General features: G+C 36.9%; 1 protein-coding gene across 3 annotated transcripts in view; it reads left to right on the forward strand.

The window, feature by feature from the left end:
- The window catches only part of SPAST (spastin), a 39,284-nt gene extending 21,375 nt beyond the window's left edge, over nucleotides 1–17,909 (forward strand). For all 3 annotated transcript variants that reach the window (XM_085055207.1, XM_085055204.1, XM_085055205.1), the window contains 10 exons: nucleotides 1,482–1,556; nucleotides 2,792–2,863; nucleotides 3,392–3,467; nucleotides 3,979–4,070; nucleotides 5,746–5,825; nucleotides 6,708–6,750; nucleotides 7,357–7,436; nucleotides 9,268–9,338; nucleotides 11,169–11,209; nucleotides 12,464–17,909. In XM_085055207.1, the coding sequence (XP_084911333.1) occupies nucleotides 1,482–1,556; nucleotides 2,792–2,863; nucleotides 3,392–3,467; nucleotides 3,979–4,070; nucleotides 5,746–5,825; nucleotides 6,708–6,750; nucleotides 7,357–7,436; nucleotides 9,268–9,338; nucleotides 11,169–11,209; nucleotides 12,464–12,586 (753 nt within the window). In that variant the 3' untranslated portion in view covers nucleotides 12,587–17,909. The remainder of the gene's footprint in view (nucleotides 1–1,481; nucleotides 1,557–2,791; nucleotides 2,864–3,391; nucleotides 3,468–3,978; nucleotides 4,071–5,745; nucleotides 5,826–6,707; nucleotides 6,751–7,356; nucleotides 7,437–9,267; nucleotides 9,339–11,168; nucleotides 11,210–12,463) is intronic.

Genomic DNA, 17,909 nt, shown 5'->3' on the forward strand with positions numbered 1-17,909 from the left:
GGGCCTGACCTTGGTGTAGATTGAGAGGTAATAAGGACAGAGAATCCCATGAATTTTTTAACTTTCCTTGGAAGTAGAGAGGTTGGTTTTATTCCTTGTAAATGAACATAGTGGATGTAGGGGGATACTTAGTAAATTAACACTAGTTCAGTTTTAATTTTAATGAATTTTGAACTCAAATTCATATTTAACAAGCCAATTAATGGTATTTTTGTAGGAGAGCAAGAGTTGAGGTACATAAACAGGAAACACTGGCTGCAACCATTTCAGTGGTAAAATGCTAATGAAATGATAGTTCAGACCATGTTTAGTATAATTAGTCTGCTAACAAGAACTTGAAAAGCTTAGTGTGTCTCAGTGATAAATGGCAGCCGAACTGTAGGTGATGATCAAGATGAGGAAGAGTCATAGATTTGATTAGGGCTGTGTGAAAGTGGTGGAACTTCCCAAGAACTATTTCAGACAAAAGAAGTCAGACAGAAAATGCACATGGTGGTATGCAGCATGGAAAGCAGAAATACTGGAGTGTTCACTTAGTGAATAGCTGGGTAACTATTTTAGTGATCGGAGTCAAGCACAAACAAAATGCTGTGGATGATGAAATAATAGAGAAAACACTTGTTGGTCAGTCATGGCAGAAATACAACACTGGTAATGGAGCTAATTATTGTCATGGGTGTTGTAGAAAGAAATGCCTGCCCACAGTGCTGTTTCACCTGGGATGTAGATATGAGATACCCTCCTATTGCTTTGGCTTGTTTGTTGGAATTAATGGAAGCTGAAAGGGGAAGGGTGAGTGTGAGACCAAAAGAGAAACTCTGAAACTTTTGAGGGAAAGGGTAAAGAAAAAGTGCTAGAGAAAACAGACGTCAGTAATAACTAAAAGAATCTGTGGGAATTTGTAGACTTGGTTGCTGTGATGCTATATATGGTGGGGAGAATTTCATAGAGTAGGAACGATGAATCTAGTGCAAAGTGAGGGAGAGGAGATGACTATCAGTAGCACAGAGAGAGTAGGTGGTTGTTAAGTAATATTTTAAATCGTTTAGTTGAAAGCTTGTCTTCACAAGTTTCATTTAATAAAGAAAGATGAAGGAGTTCCTCCATATGGAGTTAGTAGGAACACTACTTTAGCTCTCCTACTACACACCTGCATTACTCCCGTTTTAACAGGAATTGATGATTTATACTTGATAGGCTAGTCTGTTTTGTGGAAAGTGTTTTAAACTGCTTTCACAGTGCATCCATGCACAGAACAATTACAACATAATTTAGCTGCTGTGTGGGAAACAATAGTGGTGTGCATTAGGTCAAGTTAGTAACAGAGTGTAGTTCTCTCAAAGCCTGTACTGTTGTGGCACTGCTGTTACTATCAGTGCTAGCCAGGAGGCTATTCTTCAGTCTTAAACCATTGTCTTACAAAGGTAAAGCAACATTATATTTAAATCTTTGAAGATAACTTATGATAATGTCCTTTTCAGTTATTTACAGGTCTAAGAGCTCCTGCACGTGGTTTATTGCTGTTTGGCCCCCCAGGGAATGGGAAGACAATGTTGGTGAGAAAATCACTTCATGCATTATTTGGTGGGCTTAAAATGTAACCATTAGGGGTGGCTTTCAGTCTGGGGCTTGGAGTAATAAACTGTACATTCTCCCAGAATATGTATTATGGTGTCATTTTATATATAAAAATGAAAAATTGTTTTTAACCCTGGATTTCATGGAGGGAATTGCTAAACTGTTCTCTATTTAATTCTTTTCACTATAACTTGTAATACTTTAAATCTGGACTTATTGGTTGAAGTTTTAATTTTAAGAGAGAGCAAAAGAAAGAGGGTTAATTCTTTTGTACAGCACTGATGAATCAGAAATGATCTCTCCAGTGGAACTTATTAAAAGCACATTTTGGAAGTGGGGAGGGAGCTCAGTAGCAAGAAAGGGGATTGTCTCACTTGCACACTGCTGTGCAAAGAGCGTAACAGCTGTGGAACTATCTGGCTGCAGCTTGTTTTCTCAGGCTGTGCTAGATCCAGGGAACTGGAGCAACATGGCTGTGCATCAGCCAGGGAGCATCGAGTGTCCTGAAGCCTCTGTGCTGGGCACATCGTCCTGCATCACATGGTGTGGCTGCAGCTGCACTCTCTTTGCTGACACTGGAGCTGGATCAGCTCTGAAGTGCAGGAGTGTGAATGTTGAGCAGCTCATGCAGGCTCATCTGTTATGTTTGACATACTGGAACATAATTGCTACTCACTAAAATTAGATTCTATATGCAGGGAATCATAATTTCTTGAATATGGTGAAACGGTTTAAGAAGAGGGTAGTCTGAATGAGCTTTCTAACAGATTATTTTTCCTCGCTTACCTCTGAAAATAGCTTTTGCATGGATAAAGGATGGGAAAAACACCATTTTTATGTGATTTTATCCAACTGATGCATTAAATTACCAGCCTAAATTAGTTAAGTCTGGCTCAGATGTCTATTCAGGATGAATTGAAAGGAATTGGAGGCTTTTTTTCTCCTGAAAGCAAGTTGTAGTTGTCTATGGAGTTAATGTGATTAGAGAAGCTTATGGGAGTCTGGAAATTTCTCTGTTGGTTTTGTTGCATATCCATTCTCATTTCTAAGTGGCCTGGACAGAAGTTTTCTGTACCATTTTCAAGGTGCTCCCTTTGAAGAAATAAGGGTTTTCAAAATCGTCAGTCAGGATATGAGTGTTCACTACTGATGCAGAGAACTATCTTCAATACAATGTTTTAAAAAGTACTTTTGTTTTTCCTCCCTTTCCTAGGCCAAAGCAGTTGCTGCTGAATCAAATGCTACTTTCTTTAACATCAGCGCAGCGAGCCTGACTTCCAAATATGTAAGTAGTGGCTGTAAATTATATTGATCTGAAAATACCCATGCTGTACTTGGGGTTTAAGAAAGCCAGAGACTTCTGATGAGTCCTTGGTGAACTCTTAGCTCATAGTGAACATGGCTTTTAAAAAGTGGTTTGGGAAGTAAAAAAATGTTGGTTTGTGCTTGTGATAAATCAATGTCAAAGGTTTTTGCAGCTCAGCAGTGACACTGACAGTCATGCACAAGGGTGATTGTGGGGTTTTTAATCTTTAAAAAGTAAATGAGTTGGGTCCCAGCTCCCTTTCACGCTGGTAATTTAGGCACCAAAATCTCTTGACAGTTAACTCTGTTGTGATTGTAAGAGAAGTTGTAATGTTTCTTTTAAGATGTAAACAATACTGTTGTATGTACTGAACCAGTGATAATTTAAATATGTGTAAGTGGACTGAGTGTGGTTCGTTACCAGCAAGATTTTCTGTAGGTCCTTCTGTTAGCTGTCTTGTAGCAAAAATTTTTAACCCACTCCAAAACCAGTTTATTATTTTTTTAGGTGGGTGAAGGAGAGAAACTGGTGCGTGCTCTATTTGCAGTAGCCAGAGAACTTCAGCCTTCTATAATTTTTATTGGTAAGACCTTAAATGCTAACTTTATTTATTTTCTTAAATAATCTTACTAAATTGGAATAGTTGGGTAAAATTCTTTTGGGTAATTCTGCAGCACAGGACAACTGTCTCAGATATGACCTGCTGACTAATCAGTAGTTCATCTAAAGCTTGTTAGGTTATTATTATGTTATTTGGTTGGTGGTAACAGTGGGAAGAAGTGCTCTCAAAAAGAAAAATACTGTACTGCCTTTACAGAATAAGTCCATTAAACTTCAAACATGAAAATGGGGTTTGCTTGTCCTGAGTAGCAGTTTATCATCAGGAAGATTTTTTTTTTCCCCCTCTCATTTGTGCTTGGTCTTACATACTCAAAGGCCAACACATTAAACAAGTTTTTAAACTTTCCTAAGATCTGTCTGCCTCCTAAGGAATAAAGATCTGATTAATGGAGCCCTATATTTACAAAGGAATAGGCAAATATGAAGACTTTGATCTTGTACGCTTAATTAAGATGTATTTCTTTGCTTTTTAGATGAAGTTGATAGCCTTTTGTGTGAAAGACGAGAAGGTGAACATGATGCTAGCAGGCGTCTAAAAACAGAATTTTTAATAGAATTTGATGGTGTAAGTATTTAGTCTTGGTATTGTTTGCATTAGCTAAATTGGCTAATGCAGTGGGTGCCAGTACAACCTGTAGGTGAATTACAAAGGATATGGCTGCTGGGGCTTAGCTCAGCCTCCCTCCTGACTCACTGTTATTAGCAAGCAGCTTTTTGTGGTGGTTCTTAATTTTCTACCTGCTTACTGTAGTATTCTGGAAAATGCAATCTGGACTGAAAGTTAGCAATCTGGAGGTGAGCTGTAATAATGTGTTGGAAGATTACAGACTGAGAAGGATAAATAGCAATAGTAAAGGAGCTGTGAGGACAAATGTTCTTACAGGGCAGGTGGGACATGTGAGGGTTAGGGAGAGTTGAATCCATGTTTTGGTGAATCTATTTCTCTTTATTCTGGCAAAGTAAAATCAGATAAAATGGCTTTTAAGTAGTTTTTGATATCTAAGGAAGATGAGGATTTCAAACAGACTAGTTCAGATATGTGTATTTATATAGATGGATATAGATATAAAATGTATACAAAGCTCTGACACATCAGAAAGAATAATTTCTGTGTTATCACACCTTTTATTGAACTATAAGTTTTTTCTTGGCATCATAAGCTAGAGAAGACAGAATAAAGTAAGAAGTATTTAATGGCATGAATGCAATACCCAGGAAGAGGAACTGGCTTTCATAGTGGGACACACACACACACGCAAATGAGTATGAGAATATTTTTCTGCCAGACAGCACTGTTCTTGTAGTGCAAAATTTTAGTTTGCGTTCCATTAGCACAGTGGAATATTGCTACAGTGGGGTAGCAATAGTAATGAGGTACAGGAGAAGCAGATAATGATATGGAGAGACAGTGAGATTGGGAAGATCTCCAAAATGACTGAATCAGGACAAATAATGCAATGTGACAGTATACAGAAATTATCACACACAGATGCAGAGTTTTCTCTTAGAATGAAAAGGGAAAAAATGAGCACAATGCAAAGTTTGCTGACTTAATATTTAAGGTGTAACTATATCATACAATATTTTTGAGGAACCTTTTGAACATGGTAAGGTGGCAGTGAACTTAAGTCTATGAAGAATTGGACAATAAGTGAATAATAACCTCTCTGATAGCCCAATGTTTTCTCCAAAGTTTGGAAGCTCTAAATCTCCATATTCTTGGGTATAATATCAATTGAGTGAATTGAGAAGGAAATTGCTGTGTCTTTCTGCTATTATGGTTATTTTATAGTTTTATTTTGGTTATTGGATTCCTGCAAGGCCTGTGTTAGATGGATATCTGACCTGATTTTGTGGTTCTGCCTATACTTTAAAGTTTTGATTCTCACCCTGTAGGCTTCAAAACAATGTTGGTGTTAAAACCTCAGAACAGCAGAAGGTCTCCGGCTTTTTCGACATAGTTATGCTCTGATGACTAAACTTACGAGTGCTCTTTCTCGTTTTATAGTCTCAGTTTTCTCCAGCAAGACTTCGCTTTTTTTTACCTTTTCCTGGTTTGCTTTTACATTTATCTGAGGAATGTTTTGAAGCTACCTTAAAGAGGGGAAAAAAACCCCATATATATAAAGATCCCATCAGTGTGCTGAATACATTGCAAGTCTCTTAACTGGTTTTGTTGTATTTCTACTTAATGTAAACTGTGTAAACTGAAAGCTGTATTGTCTTCCTACACTGTATAGGTGCAGTCTTCTGGAGAGGACAGAATACTTGTGATGGGAGCAACAAACAGGCCTCAGGAGCTTGATGATGCTGTTCTCAGGTACCAAAATGTCTGGTTTTTTGAATATACAGTAAGATGATATTCATTATGAAGAACAGATTTTGCTTAGTATCTTGGTGAAGTTTTGTGATAAGTAAAAGCTGTTCAGCAAGGTTAAATTATTAAACTTTGTTATTAACCTATATTATTTAACCTTGTTATAACCTAAATTATTTCACCTATTTAATCCTCTCAAAGAGGGGCTTTACTCTTCTCCTTTGGGATGCATCTGCTCAATCATGATGGCCTTGGAATTGTCTGAAACAGCAGTACCTGTTGAGGTCAAGTTGATGTTTTTTAAATTTCTTGCATTTAGTGTGTTGCTTTTTTGTTATTTGGATCTTAATGGCAGAATAAAGGAGAAAATGAGACCAGTGTTCCGGACTAGAAATTCAGTATTCCAGATTGACCACAAATCCAATATTTCTTCTCTGTGAATATTGGACTTCTGACATCCCATGCAATTACAGATCTTGATGTAGATTTGCCTTAGGACCTTTTTGCTGCAAGTGCTCATAGTTTGTTATCTTTTCATTCTTGGTTGAGGAAAATAGATAATGTCAGCACTGCCTGAAGACTTTTTTGTGTAAAAGTTAAGAGATGCTTCATTTCTTTGCTGGCAGTCAGTGTTATTTCTACCTTTAGAGTGTTACCCCTCTAGGAGGAGTCTTATAATTTCAAATAAGAGTAAGGTGACACCAGTAACTTTTGGATTCGTTTGTTTGGTGGTTGGTGGTTTATTCAACATTTGTAGTTCTGCTTCCTAGAATTTGATGATGGAGATGAAATTCTGGCACTTGACCAAACCAAATACTAGATTTGTATGTGCTAAATAGTTATAGAATAGTGTGAACAATATATACATGTTTGGGTTTTTTTCAGACGATTCACCAAACGGGTATATGTGTCTTTACCAAATGAGGAAGTAAGTATTGTTTTCCACTCATATTTTTAATACACCTATAGGTAATTCTTAACTTGCCCTTGTGGGTGATAACGCTTCTGGGAACTAACTTCTGGCCCAGCTTGACTGTATAGACTATGCATTAATTCTGGGAACTATTTTAAGTTTTTACCTCCCCCCATTTTCCTAGTAGCAAATCTGGTAGTAGCTACTCAGTATGTCTTGACTAGTGAGGTGTTGCTTACAGACTGGCAGGTATGGACAAGTCTGAAGTAGGACTTGTAGGTGCATGTTTGTTTGGCTGAAGGAGAGTGTTTTATTGCAAAAGATAAGAGTGATTTTCTTAATGTTTCTCAGTTCAACAGGAGATTGGGACTTCTGATGAGGATTCTAAGGACTTACTCTTGATACTAGTAGTTAGGCCCTTGATCTTGTTGTTACCCAGTGCCCATCTCTTCTCCTGAAGAGATGATACTGTACAGTCTAATTGCACAAGCACTATAGGCAAGTTTAAACTGGTGAAGCACAAAAGCCAACCTGACAAAAGCGTAATTTTGTTCTTGCAACACAATTTTAAGTGTTCTGTGAAAACTAGTTTTACATCTGATAATTTTACCTTCTTTTCAGACAAGATTGATTTTGCTAAAAAATCTTTTAAGCAAGCAAGGAAGTCCATTAACCCAAAAAGAGTTGGCTCAACTAGCTAGGTAAGTATTTTGTAACTATACTAAATAAATAGATTGCTCTACTGGATTCATTCAGACTGTTGAATTCATTCAAAATGTAGCTAATTTTTAATGTAACTATAAGTCATTCGATACTGACAACATGAAATGCATGCATTTTGGGTTTCCTGTCAGGCTGTATCAAAGTGTTTTTATATATAAGATACACCCAGTCAGGTTTCTGTTGTTGAAACATGCTCATCAGCTCTTTCCTTTGAGGAGGAGGGAGGGGGATGCTTCTTTCCACCCATCCCTCAAGGAGTCTGGCTCTCCTCCCTGATGCAAAAAGGTAGCACCAGTTTTGTGCTTGGCATTCGTTTCAGATAATAAGCAAGTTATCTTTGCTGGTGCCTTGCTAGGCTTGTTGAATATGTTACCAACGTAGCAGAGCAAGCACTGGATAATTTTAGATTCTTTTCACTTTTATATTTGATTGGGAAAATATGGGTTAAATTTTCCCTCCTGTTATAAAACAGAGGTGTTTTATGTTTTTATCATTAAGATTGACATAGTGCTGCTGTTAGTCACCTAAGTCTAATAATGGGTGTGAAGGATGTTAGACTAAACAGCAGGTAGGGTGGGAAAGAGTGAAAACAGAGCATGAGACAGCAAAGATAGGCAGGTAGATGCTTCTCTTTGTAGTAGTACACAGGAGGAGAGTACAGTTTTGCATGTAGCATTTGTCAGCCTCAGTAATATTGCAGAAGTTGATGTGTAATCCAACTGAATATATTCCCTCTGCACTTGAAGGCAGTTAGCTCAGGCCACATTTAGGATGCAGTAATAGCTAACTGGAGGAAAAACACAGTCAGTGTCTTGTATTCTAACTGCAAATTTAAGAACCAAGTTACAAATGCAATTTAAGGACACCTTTTTTTGAAGGGTTTAGAGAAAATATGAAAGTTGAACATCCTGCAGGCTTCGTTTTCCATCTTCATTTTGAAAGGGAGAGGTATTTGACCTCCTTTATGATTTTATGTTCCTTTGCTCCTCTGCAATTTTTTCTGTCAACTATAACAGACTTCATGATCTCCAGCAGCCTTAAGCTCTTGTTGCTGCAGCTGGCCACTATACAAGGGTGGAACTTTTTTGATTTTTAAAATTTCCTTTAGGTAACCTGTACTACTTTTTTGATGGTGGCACTTTGTATTGGTGGCTTCCTGATTCAGTGGAGGTCTTTATTCTACAAAGCTTTTTTGTTGGTTTACTTGGATATGAAGTCTAATTCTTGAAAAGCTCCCACAGAGATTGGCTCCTTGGTTTTTTTTAATCTCTACCCTGTAGTTCTGAGAATTTGGATGATCTGTGTGGTTTATAAAACTAACAAATGCTAGTGGGTAGCAGAATTTACCTTCCTTTCAGTTCACTTTGAATCATATTAAACACATGGAATTGGGTTTTCTCACTGTACTGATCAGATTGAAAAAGTACAGGACAGTTGAGGTTTTAGTTTTACAGTAATGTGATAAATGTTTATAAACTACTGGTACGGAATTCTCTTAACAGACATAGTTCATGTGCTTGAAATCAGTTTTCATCTACAAGTCCTGATTGCTGCTTTTTTCCCCTAGAATGTTATTTGGGACCTGAATATCTGTACTTCAAATTTAATCTGTGAAAGATCACTTATAGTGAAATATAGATCACTTACAGTGAATGCACTTCTGATTTATTAAACTTGCAAAATAATATCAAAGTAATACTTCTTCTGATTAAGTAACATTTTGATTATCTGCAATTAAATTGATGTGGTTTGAAGAAGGTTTTTGGTTTTTTCCCTTCCCCCTTGACCCCACTTTTTCCTTTGACAAAGAATGACAGAAGGATACTCTGGAAGTGACCTAACCGCATTAGCGAAGGATGCAGCGCTAGGCCCCATTCGAGGTAAGCTGCAGAGATTTGTATTTAGTTTTGACATTGGAAATATGTTTTCTTATATCTTTATAATTCTCCAACCTCTGAAATTAAGCTTTTTACATTGGATTTTATTCTGTTCCTCATAAGACTTACGAAAGATCTGTTCCTTTATAAGACTTACCTTACACAAAACCCTTCAATATATCACCATGTGAAACAGGAAATTTTTGTGTCTCAGGAGAAAAGAAATGTGAAGTGTTTCCTGCTGATTTGTGGGGTTTTTAACTAATGTGTTTTTCTGAGGGTGGTGTCAGTTCTGTTGTAGCTAAATTATTACTTGAATAGCAGTTGCTGATTGCATTACTTGTCTTTATAAATGGGGCAAATCTTTGAAGGAAGGAAAACTGAAACAGAAGCAATTTAATGGGGGTTTTCCAGATATAGTTTGAATGGTATAGCTCTTTAAATTTTTAACTCCTCATGTTGAATTGTGATCCAGATGGCAACTAAATGAAATAGTTTTACCTATATTTGTTCTCTCTGTGACATTTCCAACTTGGAAAAAACTGCAGTTTTAGTGTGGATACTTTTTTCCCAACACCTCTCTTTGTCTGCTTAACCAGCTAGTTATGTGTCCAGTAGCCACATCTGAAGGAACTGATCTTGTTTAGTGGAGAACAGTAGTGGGATTTTTGTGCAGAAAAGATTGGGAAGATTTGGTATTAGTTTTCTAATACAAAAGACTGCTCTACTTGACAGAGTGGTATTGAAAGACAAGCAGAGGAGAAGTCTTGCGTAGTATCAGCCTATTATGTGTAAATAAAAGTTGTTGCAATTCTCTTAAATTATTTATGGGGAGGAGAGGTCTGCATGTTTTATGGGTGTGTTTGTGTCATTATTTTTCAAATCCTATAGCATGCAGTTTTGCCAGTGCACTCTCTTTTGAAAGCAGCTGTTGGAAAGTGATGTTTTTTTACCTACTTTCTTTCAGCTGTTGAACTTGTAAAGCACATCTTTCACAATCCTGCATAATAACTGGAAAACAGAACTGCATTAAATGGCTCTCTTAAGAGACATCATGTCTCCTAAGTATTTGAATATATTTATTTAGAGTGGTGGAATGAATAATATATGCATTTAGGTATGCAGGCTTTACTTTGCTGCCAGCTCACTTCACACGCAAGTCCATTTCAAGAAGAGACCATGTAACATTGTGCAGCATATTTCTTTCACCTGCTTCTGGATTCCATATAAAACAATATATTTTTGAAAATGCTTTTTGATATCATCCTTGCCAACCCTGCCTAGATTTTTCTTCTTGTACCCTCATAGCAAAATGTTTGCTGTTATATGTTGATACCATAACAGCATTGCAAGTAAAAAAAAAATTTAAAAAATTGGTGAATGATAAAAGAATGTTTAGATCCCATGAGTGGAGCATAGGACAAGAAGCACTTTGATGTGCCCTGCCTATTTCTGTGTTCTTGGCTGACTATACCTTCTGTTTCCTGAAATTCAGTTGGGAGGTTGTGGATACCAGGAATAATTTGGGGAAGACAGCTCGTGTGCTGTTTTCCATGCTTTAGGAAGAAGGAGTAATTCTGCTACCACTTTGTACTGCATCTGCAGTAACTGAGTGTGGGAGCAGCCTGGTTGAGGAGCTAACAAATGGGGAAGAAGGAGGCAAAAACACCATGTACCTTTCTGTACAGGAGACTTCGTTGAGGCAGAAGGGTACCACTTTTAGCTGCAGGGTTTTTTTTTCCCCCAGAATAGAAGTGCTTTTAACATGTTTTAGTTGTCAGAAGTGATGAAAGTTTTCTTACAAAACTTGCCAATCTGTCTTTATTTTTACAGAATTAAAACCAGAACAGGTGAAGAACATGTCTGCCAGTGAGGTAAGCTGTTCTAGCAACTCTATTTTCCCCTTCTTAATAGGATGTGTGCTCACTAGAAACTTTTAAGGTCCCTTTTTTATGTGTAGTATCATACAAAAATAGGATAATTTTGGGCGTGCTATCCTTTGTAATCACTTATTCATGAAAGAAAATTCTTTAGAAATAGTGCTTGAGAAGATGTCCTCAGATGTCTGAGGTTCATGGGTAGTTTGGTGACTTTCAGGCTTCTTTTTCTGTTAAGAGCACTTCTTTTTCTGTTAGTAGGTGTTGTTCTTCCTTTCAGCTGTCCTGCCTTTTCCTTTACACTGACTGCAGTATTTGTTACGTATCTGATGATGTTAGAGGCCTGGCTTTTATTTTCTCAGAGTGTTACTCCCCCAGAACATTCCCAGAATTATTATGTGAAATGACTTCTACGCACTCCACCCCATCTTTACATAAAGCAGGTTAACTTAGGGAGAAGAGAAAACAGATTTGTGTGTGTATAATACTTTCATTCATTCACTTGGACCATCATAAAGAAAAAAGTTAAGCTCCTCATCACAAACTGCAGCTGTAAACATCAAAAAGAAAAGGAAGTGGTCGGTCTTGTGTCAAAAATTTCTGTTCAGGGGTGTGTGCAAACCACAGTTACACTGGGGAAAATGAAGCAAAACTTAATTTCTCAGTTGCTTTTTGTGTTTAGCCTGAGGTCGTGGCTAAGGCTGTGATAAGCTGAAAGGATTTGTGGCAGGAGAATAACACCATCTGTGATAATTTGTTGTGATGTCCTCATATGCACCAGCTTGCACCACCTTCTGAAGCAGGAAGTAATAACACAGTCTCATGAGCTATTAAATAGCAAGGCAGACTTAACTATTAGTAAGTGTTAGTTTATTAAAAATGGTAAATACTGGTAGTCTTTTAAATTACAAGACTCTTGCTTCAGGTCATAAAATAACAGAACATCCCAGTTTGGAAGGGGCCTTGAAAGATCACCTGGCCCATCCTTTCGTGGGAAAGGGAACTTAGATGAGATTATTTAGCACCCTGGCCAGTCATATCTTCAAAACTTCCGGCAATGGAGACTCTACCACATCCTTGGGGGGTAATTGCAGTGAATGACTGCTCTCACTGTAAAAAAACCTTCCTTCTTATATCAGGATGCAGCACTTGTAGAATGTGTTTTGTTAAAAGTTAATACTCAAGTACTTCTTGAATAAACTCAAGTATGTAAACTACTTGTGACCCTGATGTCTTTAATCTTCTGTTTAGATGAGAAATATCAAACTCTCGGATTTCACAGAATCTCTGAAGAAGATAAAGCGCAGTTTGAGCCCTCAGACCCTGGAAGCATACATTCGCTGGAACAAGGACTTTGGAGATACCACAGTGTGAGACACTACTTGAAGTGAAACACTGCTGCCTGGGGAGCAGTTGGTGCAGACAACTGGGAAGCAGCCAGAGTTTACAGGACTTTACAGATATTTAAGTATCTGCATTAAAACTTGAGATTAAGAGAAAATTATACAATGTGAAATGTGTTCATCAAAGCCTCCTTGCCATTTAGTGAGGATTTACACACTGTAAGTAAGAGCACAACAGGACTTGACATAAGATTCCTAGCAATCTGATTCTGGTTTGAACATTAATATATGTATATTGTTTCAGCTACAAGGCTCTGATGATATTGATCATTGGAAGACCTTTTCCCTATGTTGTGTGTGTGGTTTTTTGTTTTTAATTTTGCCATGACATTGATGAACAATGAACTTAGAACAATGATGTTCAATTGGAGGTTTGTAAACTTCAGTTCATTTTTTGACTTTTTTATCCTTAATGTGCCAAATAAAACCATTTCCCTGTGCAGAGTGGAAGAAGAGCATTGGGGAATTATGATTATTAAAATGTAAAAAGCAGCTGGTCTGTTATTATTTGTCTTTTTGTTTCATTGTAATGTGACTGAATTGTTCACAGAACAGGTTTAAAGAAGACCTTTGATAGCAGAACAGCAAAAAACCCCAACCTTATAAAACCACTTCAAACTGCCTTTTAGAAGAAAAACTACTAAATAAAAGAATAGACTGAGATATTCATTTACTGGCAGTATTTTCTCTTAATACATTTTGTAACACTCCATTGGTAGAATGTTAGCTTATGCTTACGGTGTACAACTTGAGCCCAGCTGTTGTTTGAGAGAGTAAGTGATGCTAATTGTTGAGTTTCAGAAATGATGTGTTTCTACTCTGTATTTTGGTCTGTTTATGATGATTGAAAGTAAAATTTCCAATGTGATAATTTTTTTAATCTCCACATGTAAGCATTAAAATTTGAGGCTACATGTCTAATACATGGCACACATTAATGTTTTTATAGCTTTCATATGTTTTGGTTTATATATTAAAGTATGAAACACTCAACTGATCTGCTTTTTTAAAAAGAAACTGCATCTTTGTACAAATACTTGTTTTTATTATATAAATGACAAGCTATTAAAAAAAACAAACTCTTAAGTGATAGCCTTTAAATACCATAATAAAGGAAAGGATTTTTGCCTTTACTTCTAAAGGCCCAACATCTTGTTTACAAATTCTACATGGATTAAACACAGATGTTTGCAAGGCAGAACACTAGTTCCTTGTTAAAGCACATTTGTGGGGTTTTTTGTTTGGTTTTGGGTTTTTTTAACAAGTCTCCCAACTTAGTGATATTACAAAAATGCATATTGTTTACTGTTGTTTTAATTAAAACACGTTGTAAGTGTTCTTTGCTTTTGGTCTTAACAGAAAATTTGTTTTTAATTTTTCATTTAACTTATTTTTTGGAACTACTTACCTGAAAGTTGACTATAAATAATATATTATATGTATATATGAAAAAAGCCCTAGCTGATAGATGCAGTGTAGGTGTAGTAATACTCTGAGAGGACTGTGCTCACTGTGTGGTATTAAGAACTAAATAGCAGAAAGTCTGTCAAACCTTTTGAGATGCACATATGCAATATGTTTGCGATTCTTCATTTCATTTTTCAACCAGAAATGCTTTTAACTGATCTTAAGATTAAAAGCAATCAAATAAGAGAAGATTGTGTTACACTATTATGCCTTTTGAAGTAGTCTAATCAAACCACTTCTAGCCTTCTAAGGATAGGACTCTCTCACATGTACATCTTATTTACATGAAACATGTGACTTCTGTTCCCGATTCACTTTTCTAGAGAAATGCTGACATTACAGATTCTTAAATCTCATGTCTTGCTTTGCCTTAGTTCTGCCTTCAGTAGACCATCTCTGTTGTTGGAGATTCCTGGCTGACTTGATCCATATTTGTAATATTCTTCATTGTGCTAAGCATGAATATTGCTGTTGTATTAGCATCTGCCAAATAGCTACAGCTAAGAAAGGGCCTTGGTTTTATGCATAAAGCTTTTGTAAAATTTCCTTGAGATCCTTTGCAAATGAGAATTTTGAAGACACTTCTGGTTTTGAGTGTTCTTAAGTGATTGTTATAAAACTCCAGGTTTTGACCACTTAATTTTGAGGAATATACTGGTTATTTATTTCAAATACAAATTCACTGGCATGGGAATAGGTACCTGAAATGTTGAGATAGAAGTCCCCATCTACTGCAGTAGCACCAGTATGCAGCACAGAGTCAGAATCACCAGCTGCTACATAGAAGGAAAAGGGATCAGCCCTTCCACTTGTTTGTTACAACCAGTTCAGGTCAAGATGATGTGTGTAACTGGTACAGCTGCTTTTAGGTCTTCTGTTATGCCTGATTGTTTTCTGCTTAATGGATGAACTACAGCTCTATAAATTAGTCCTGGAACACAGTAAAAAGAAGAAACTTTTGTTCAGCAACATCAATTTGCCCCACAGCTGCTGGATTCTTAGCCCTTGGCCAGGTGCTGTTAGGTTCATAAATCTCCTTTAAATGTCTTGTCTTACACTATTTTTTGAATAGTGTCTTTTAGGAGTAATTTTGTTCCCCTTAAGGTATCTTGCACCTTACTTCTCGTTTTACAGGTACTAAGTCCCAGCTCAGTGATTTCATCTAGATGTTGGATTAACTGTGCATAAGAGCAGATCTGGGGAAAAACAACAGAAAAAACCGCCCAACCCACCCCCCAAACCCCAACAATCTCAAATTACCTGTATTTCCCAAGTCTATAGTACTTACATAGAACTTTGCAACTATATTTTCTGTAAAATCAGGTTATGTTCTAATGCAATGTCTCGAATCAGGATAAGCAGGACAGCAGCTTGGATGCTTTTAACCTTTGCAAAGACTGCCATTCCATTAGCTCTCTGAACTGTTTTTTTCCTTTCTTTCTCTTTGTTTTTTTTTTCTTCCTACCCTCCCCCCTTTTTTGTGAATCTATCCACTGGTAGTGAATGAGCGACTTGACCCACTTTCTTGACATGATTAGTAAGCAGCTCATCTGCCTCTCTGCAAGTGTGTTTTACTGACTTTCAAGTGTAGCAGTTACTGGAGGGAGAAAATAAAACCAACTCAAGCCCCTTGTGTTTTTCTAAAAACCTTCTTCTTACCTCCTTCTGCTTTTATTAAGCATGTTTCTGCTTTTTATTAAGCAGGAACCACATCTTTGTCTTTCAGCACACTGGAAGAACAATGTCTTTTTCAGATAGCAGGCTATTACTTTTGGTGGCATAACAGGAGGGGAAAACTCAAGTACTGTAGATTGCTCTTTCTCCTAAAAATGAGAATTTGTTGCGTGTTATGATGTTCCCTTTACTAATGTTGATTTTTCTATAGACTACAGCAAACCTGTACAAGTTCTCTGTGTATGCTAAGGAAAAAACAACACAGAATATTAAAGATAAGCCTTAAACTAGGATGTTTATGCACAAGTAAGTTTCTCTATCCTGTTGGTTTCTTAGACTTTACCGAGTTTAGTGCATTAGAGATAGGCATTTTGCCCCTGTCTTATTGACTCAAGCCAGTCACTAATACAGTTCTGTTGAATATGGCCCTGCAACTTTATGTAGATAATAAATGTGATAATAACACTTTAAAATGAATAAGAATGGAATCTAAACTGAGAAGGAATGTTGTCACTGTAGTAATTAGAGGCTATTGCTGGTTTTACTGTTACATTCTCTCAAATGTTTTTAAAATGACAGTTTTTATACATATAACTCAACCTTCTGGTATAAATTCTATTTTTTCTATTCTAAAGAAGTGGGTTTTAGCACTGTTTGGCACTGCTATCAAGTCCCTCTTGTGCAATTTAAGTACTTTTTACTGGAAATACTGAAGTCAGATATGCTGGCAAATTGAACTGAGACATCTGTTCTGCAACTGGAAAGCAACATTCTCCTTAGGGTTTCCTTAATCACCTGTGGTGAGACTTTGTGCCCTACATTTTCATAGTGCTTTCCTAGCCAAGACATGGATAATGCATAGTTGTGCCTCGGATGTGTTTCTCTAGCTTCTCCAGTGCTTTCGTGATGCTTCTGCATGTGGCAGATTTGGGAGGTGGCTGGTGCTACTGTATCTGACCAGATTTTCATTCATTGTCTGTGGCAGCCTCAAGCTTTTGTGATGTTTTAAGTTGTTGCGGTTTCTACCAAATATCAGAAATGGAAAGAAGAGTAGCAAGCAGGTAGCGAATGCAACTAGTTATCTCAGTCATTGTGCTAATTAGAGGCAGTTTTATTATTAGTTTCTCTTGAGCTGCTATTTAGTCTTGAAGAATGTTGTTTTACTGACCTATGTGAATTTTCATGCTTAGGATGATCTGCAGACATCCTAACAGATGACCAATTGATCAACTGTTTTCTTTTAGAATTTTTTACATAATTATAATTTTCAATATTTTTTTCTTTTAATTGTGGTAATTATAATTCCACAGGATGAGGAAGTTATACTGCACTTCCTGCAAATAGAAAATCATCTTGTAAAGTACGGGGAAATGTATATTCTGTTTTTCCTGCTTCTTGTGTAAATCGTTAACTGTCCTAAGAGTGGAAACTTCTTACCTTGTCAATAACTACCTCCTGAGTTCAGCAATAATTGGCAAGGTGTACACTCCTCCACAGTGGATTCAATATACTGGCTCAACACTGCAGGTTCTTCAGAGTCTGATGTTTTGATTTGCAAATGCTTGACATTACTTCTAGAAACTATGGTGATTGACCTTGTTTTGCTGTAAGACTCTCCTTGCCTTCATAAGATACACTTCTTAAAATCCTTTCTTCAGAGAAATGGCTTTGAGGATAAAAGGTCAGCATTCTTTGTACTTGGTTAATACAGGTGTGTTTGTCAGAGATGCCAGGGTGTAGCCTCTCAGTTATGCAGGGTTTTTTCCCATTAGGAGTGGGGAAGAAAGTACTTTATCTAATAGTCGCACATCGGTCAAAAGGACTGCAAATACAAAAACTGTTTTTGCCACATGATCCAAATTTTTAGTCATGTGAAGGGCTAGTCACTATTTTTCAGAAATCTGTATTAAAGTGATGAAAACCAAAGGTGGAGACAAAACACCATGCCCCACCCCTGTAAAAATATATTGGACAACTCCAGTCTGGATGGGATTAATTTTTGTATTTTGTGTTTTGAAGCACTTTTGTTTCATTGTTCTTTTAAGAATTGTTTCTGAAATGTTAAACACCATTTTACTAATAAGCAATGTAAAAAAGCATGACGAGCAGTCACATAGCTTTAGCTCACAATAAAATGTTTCATTTGTCCTGTT

The sequence above is a fragment of the Lichenostomus cassidix genome, chromosome 3 (assembly GCF_008360975.1).
Source record: "Lichenostomus cassidix isolate B80296 chromosome 3, HeHo_3.0, whole genome shotgun sequence".
NCBI lineage: Eukaryota > Metazoa > Chordata > Aves > Passeriformes > Meliphagidae > Lichenostomus > Lichenostomus cassidix.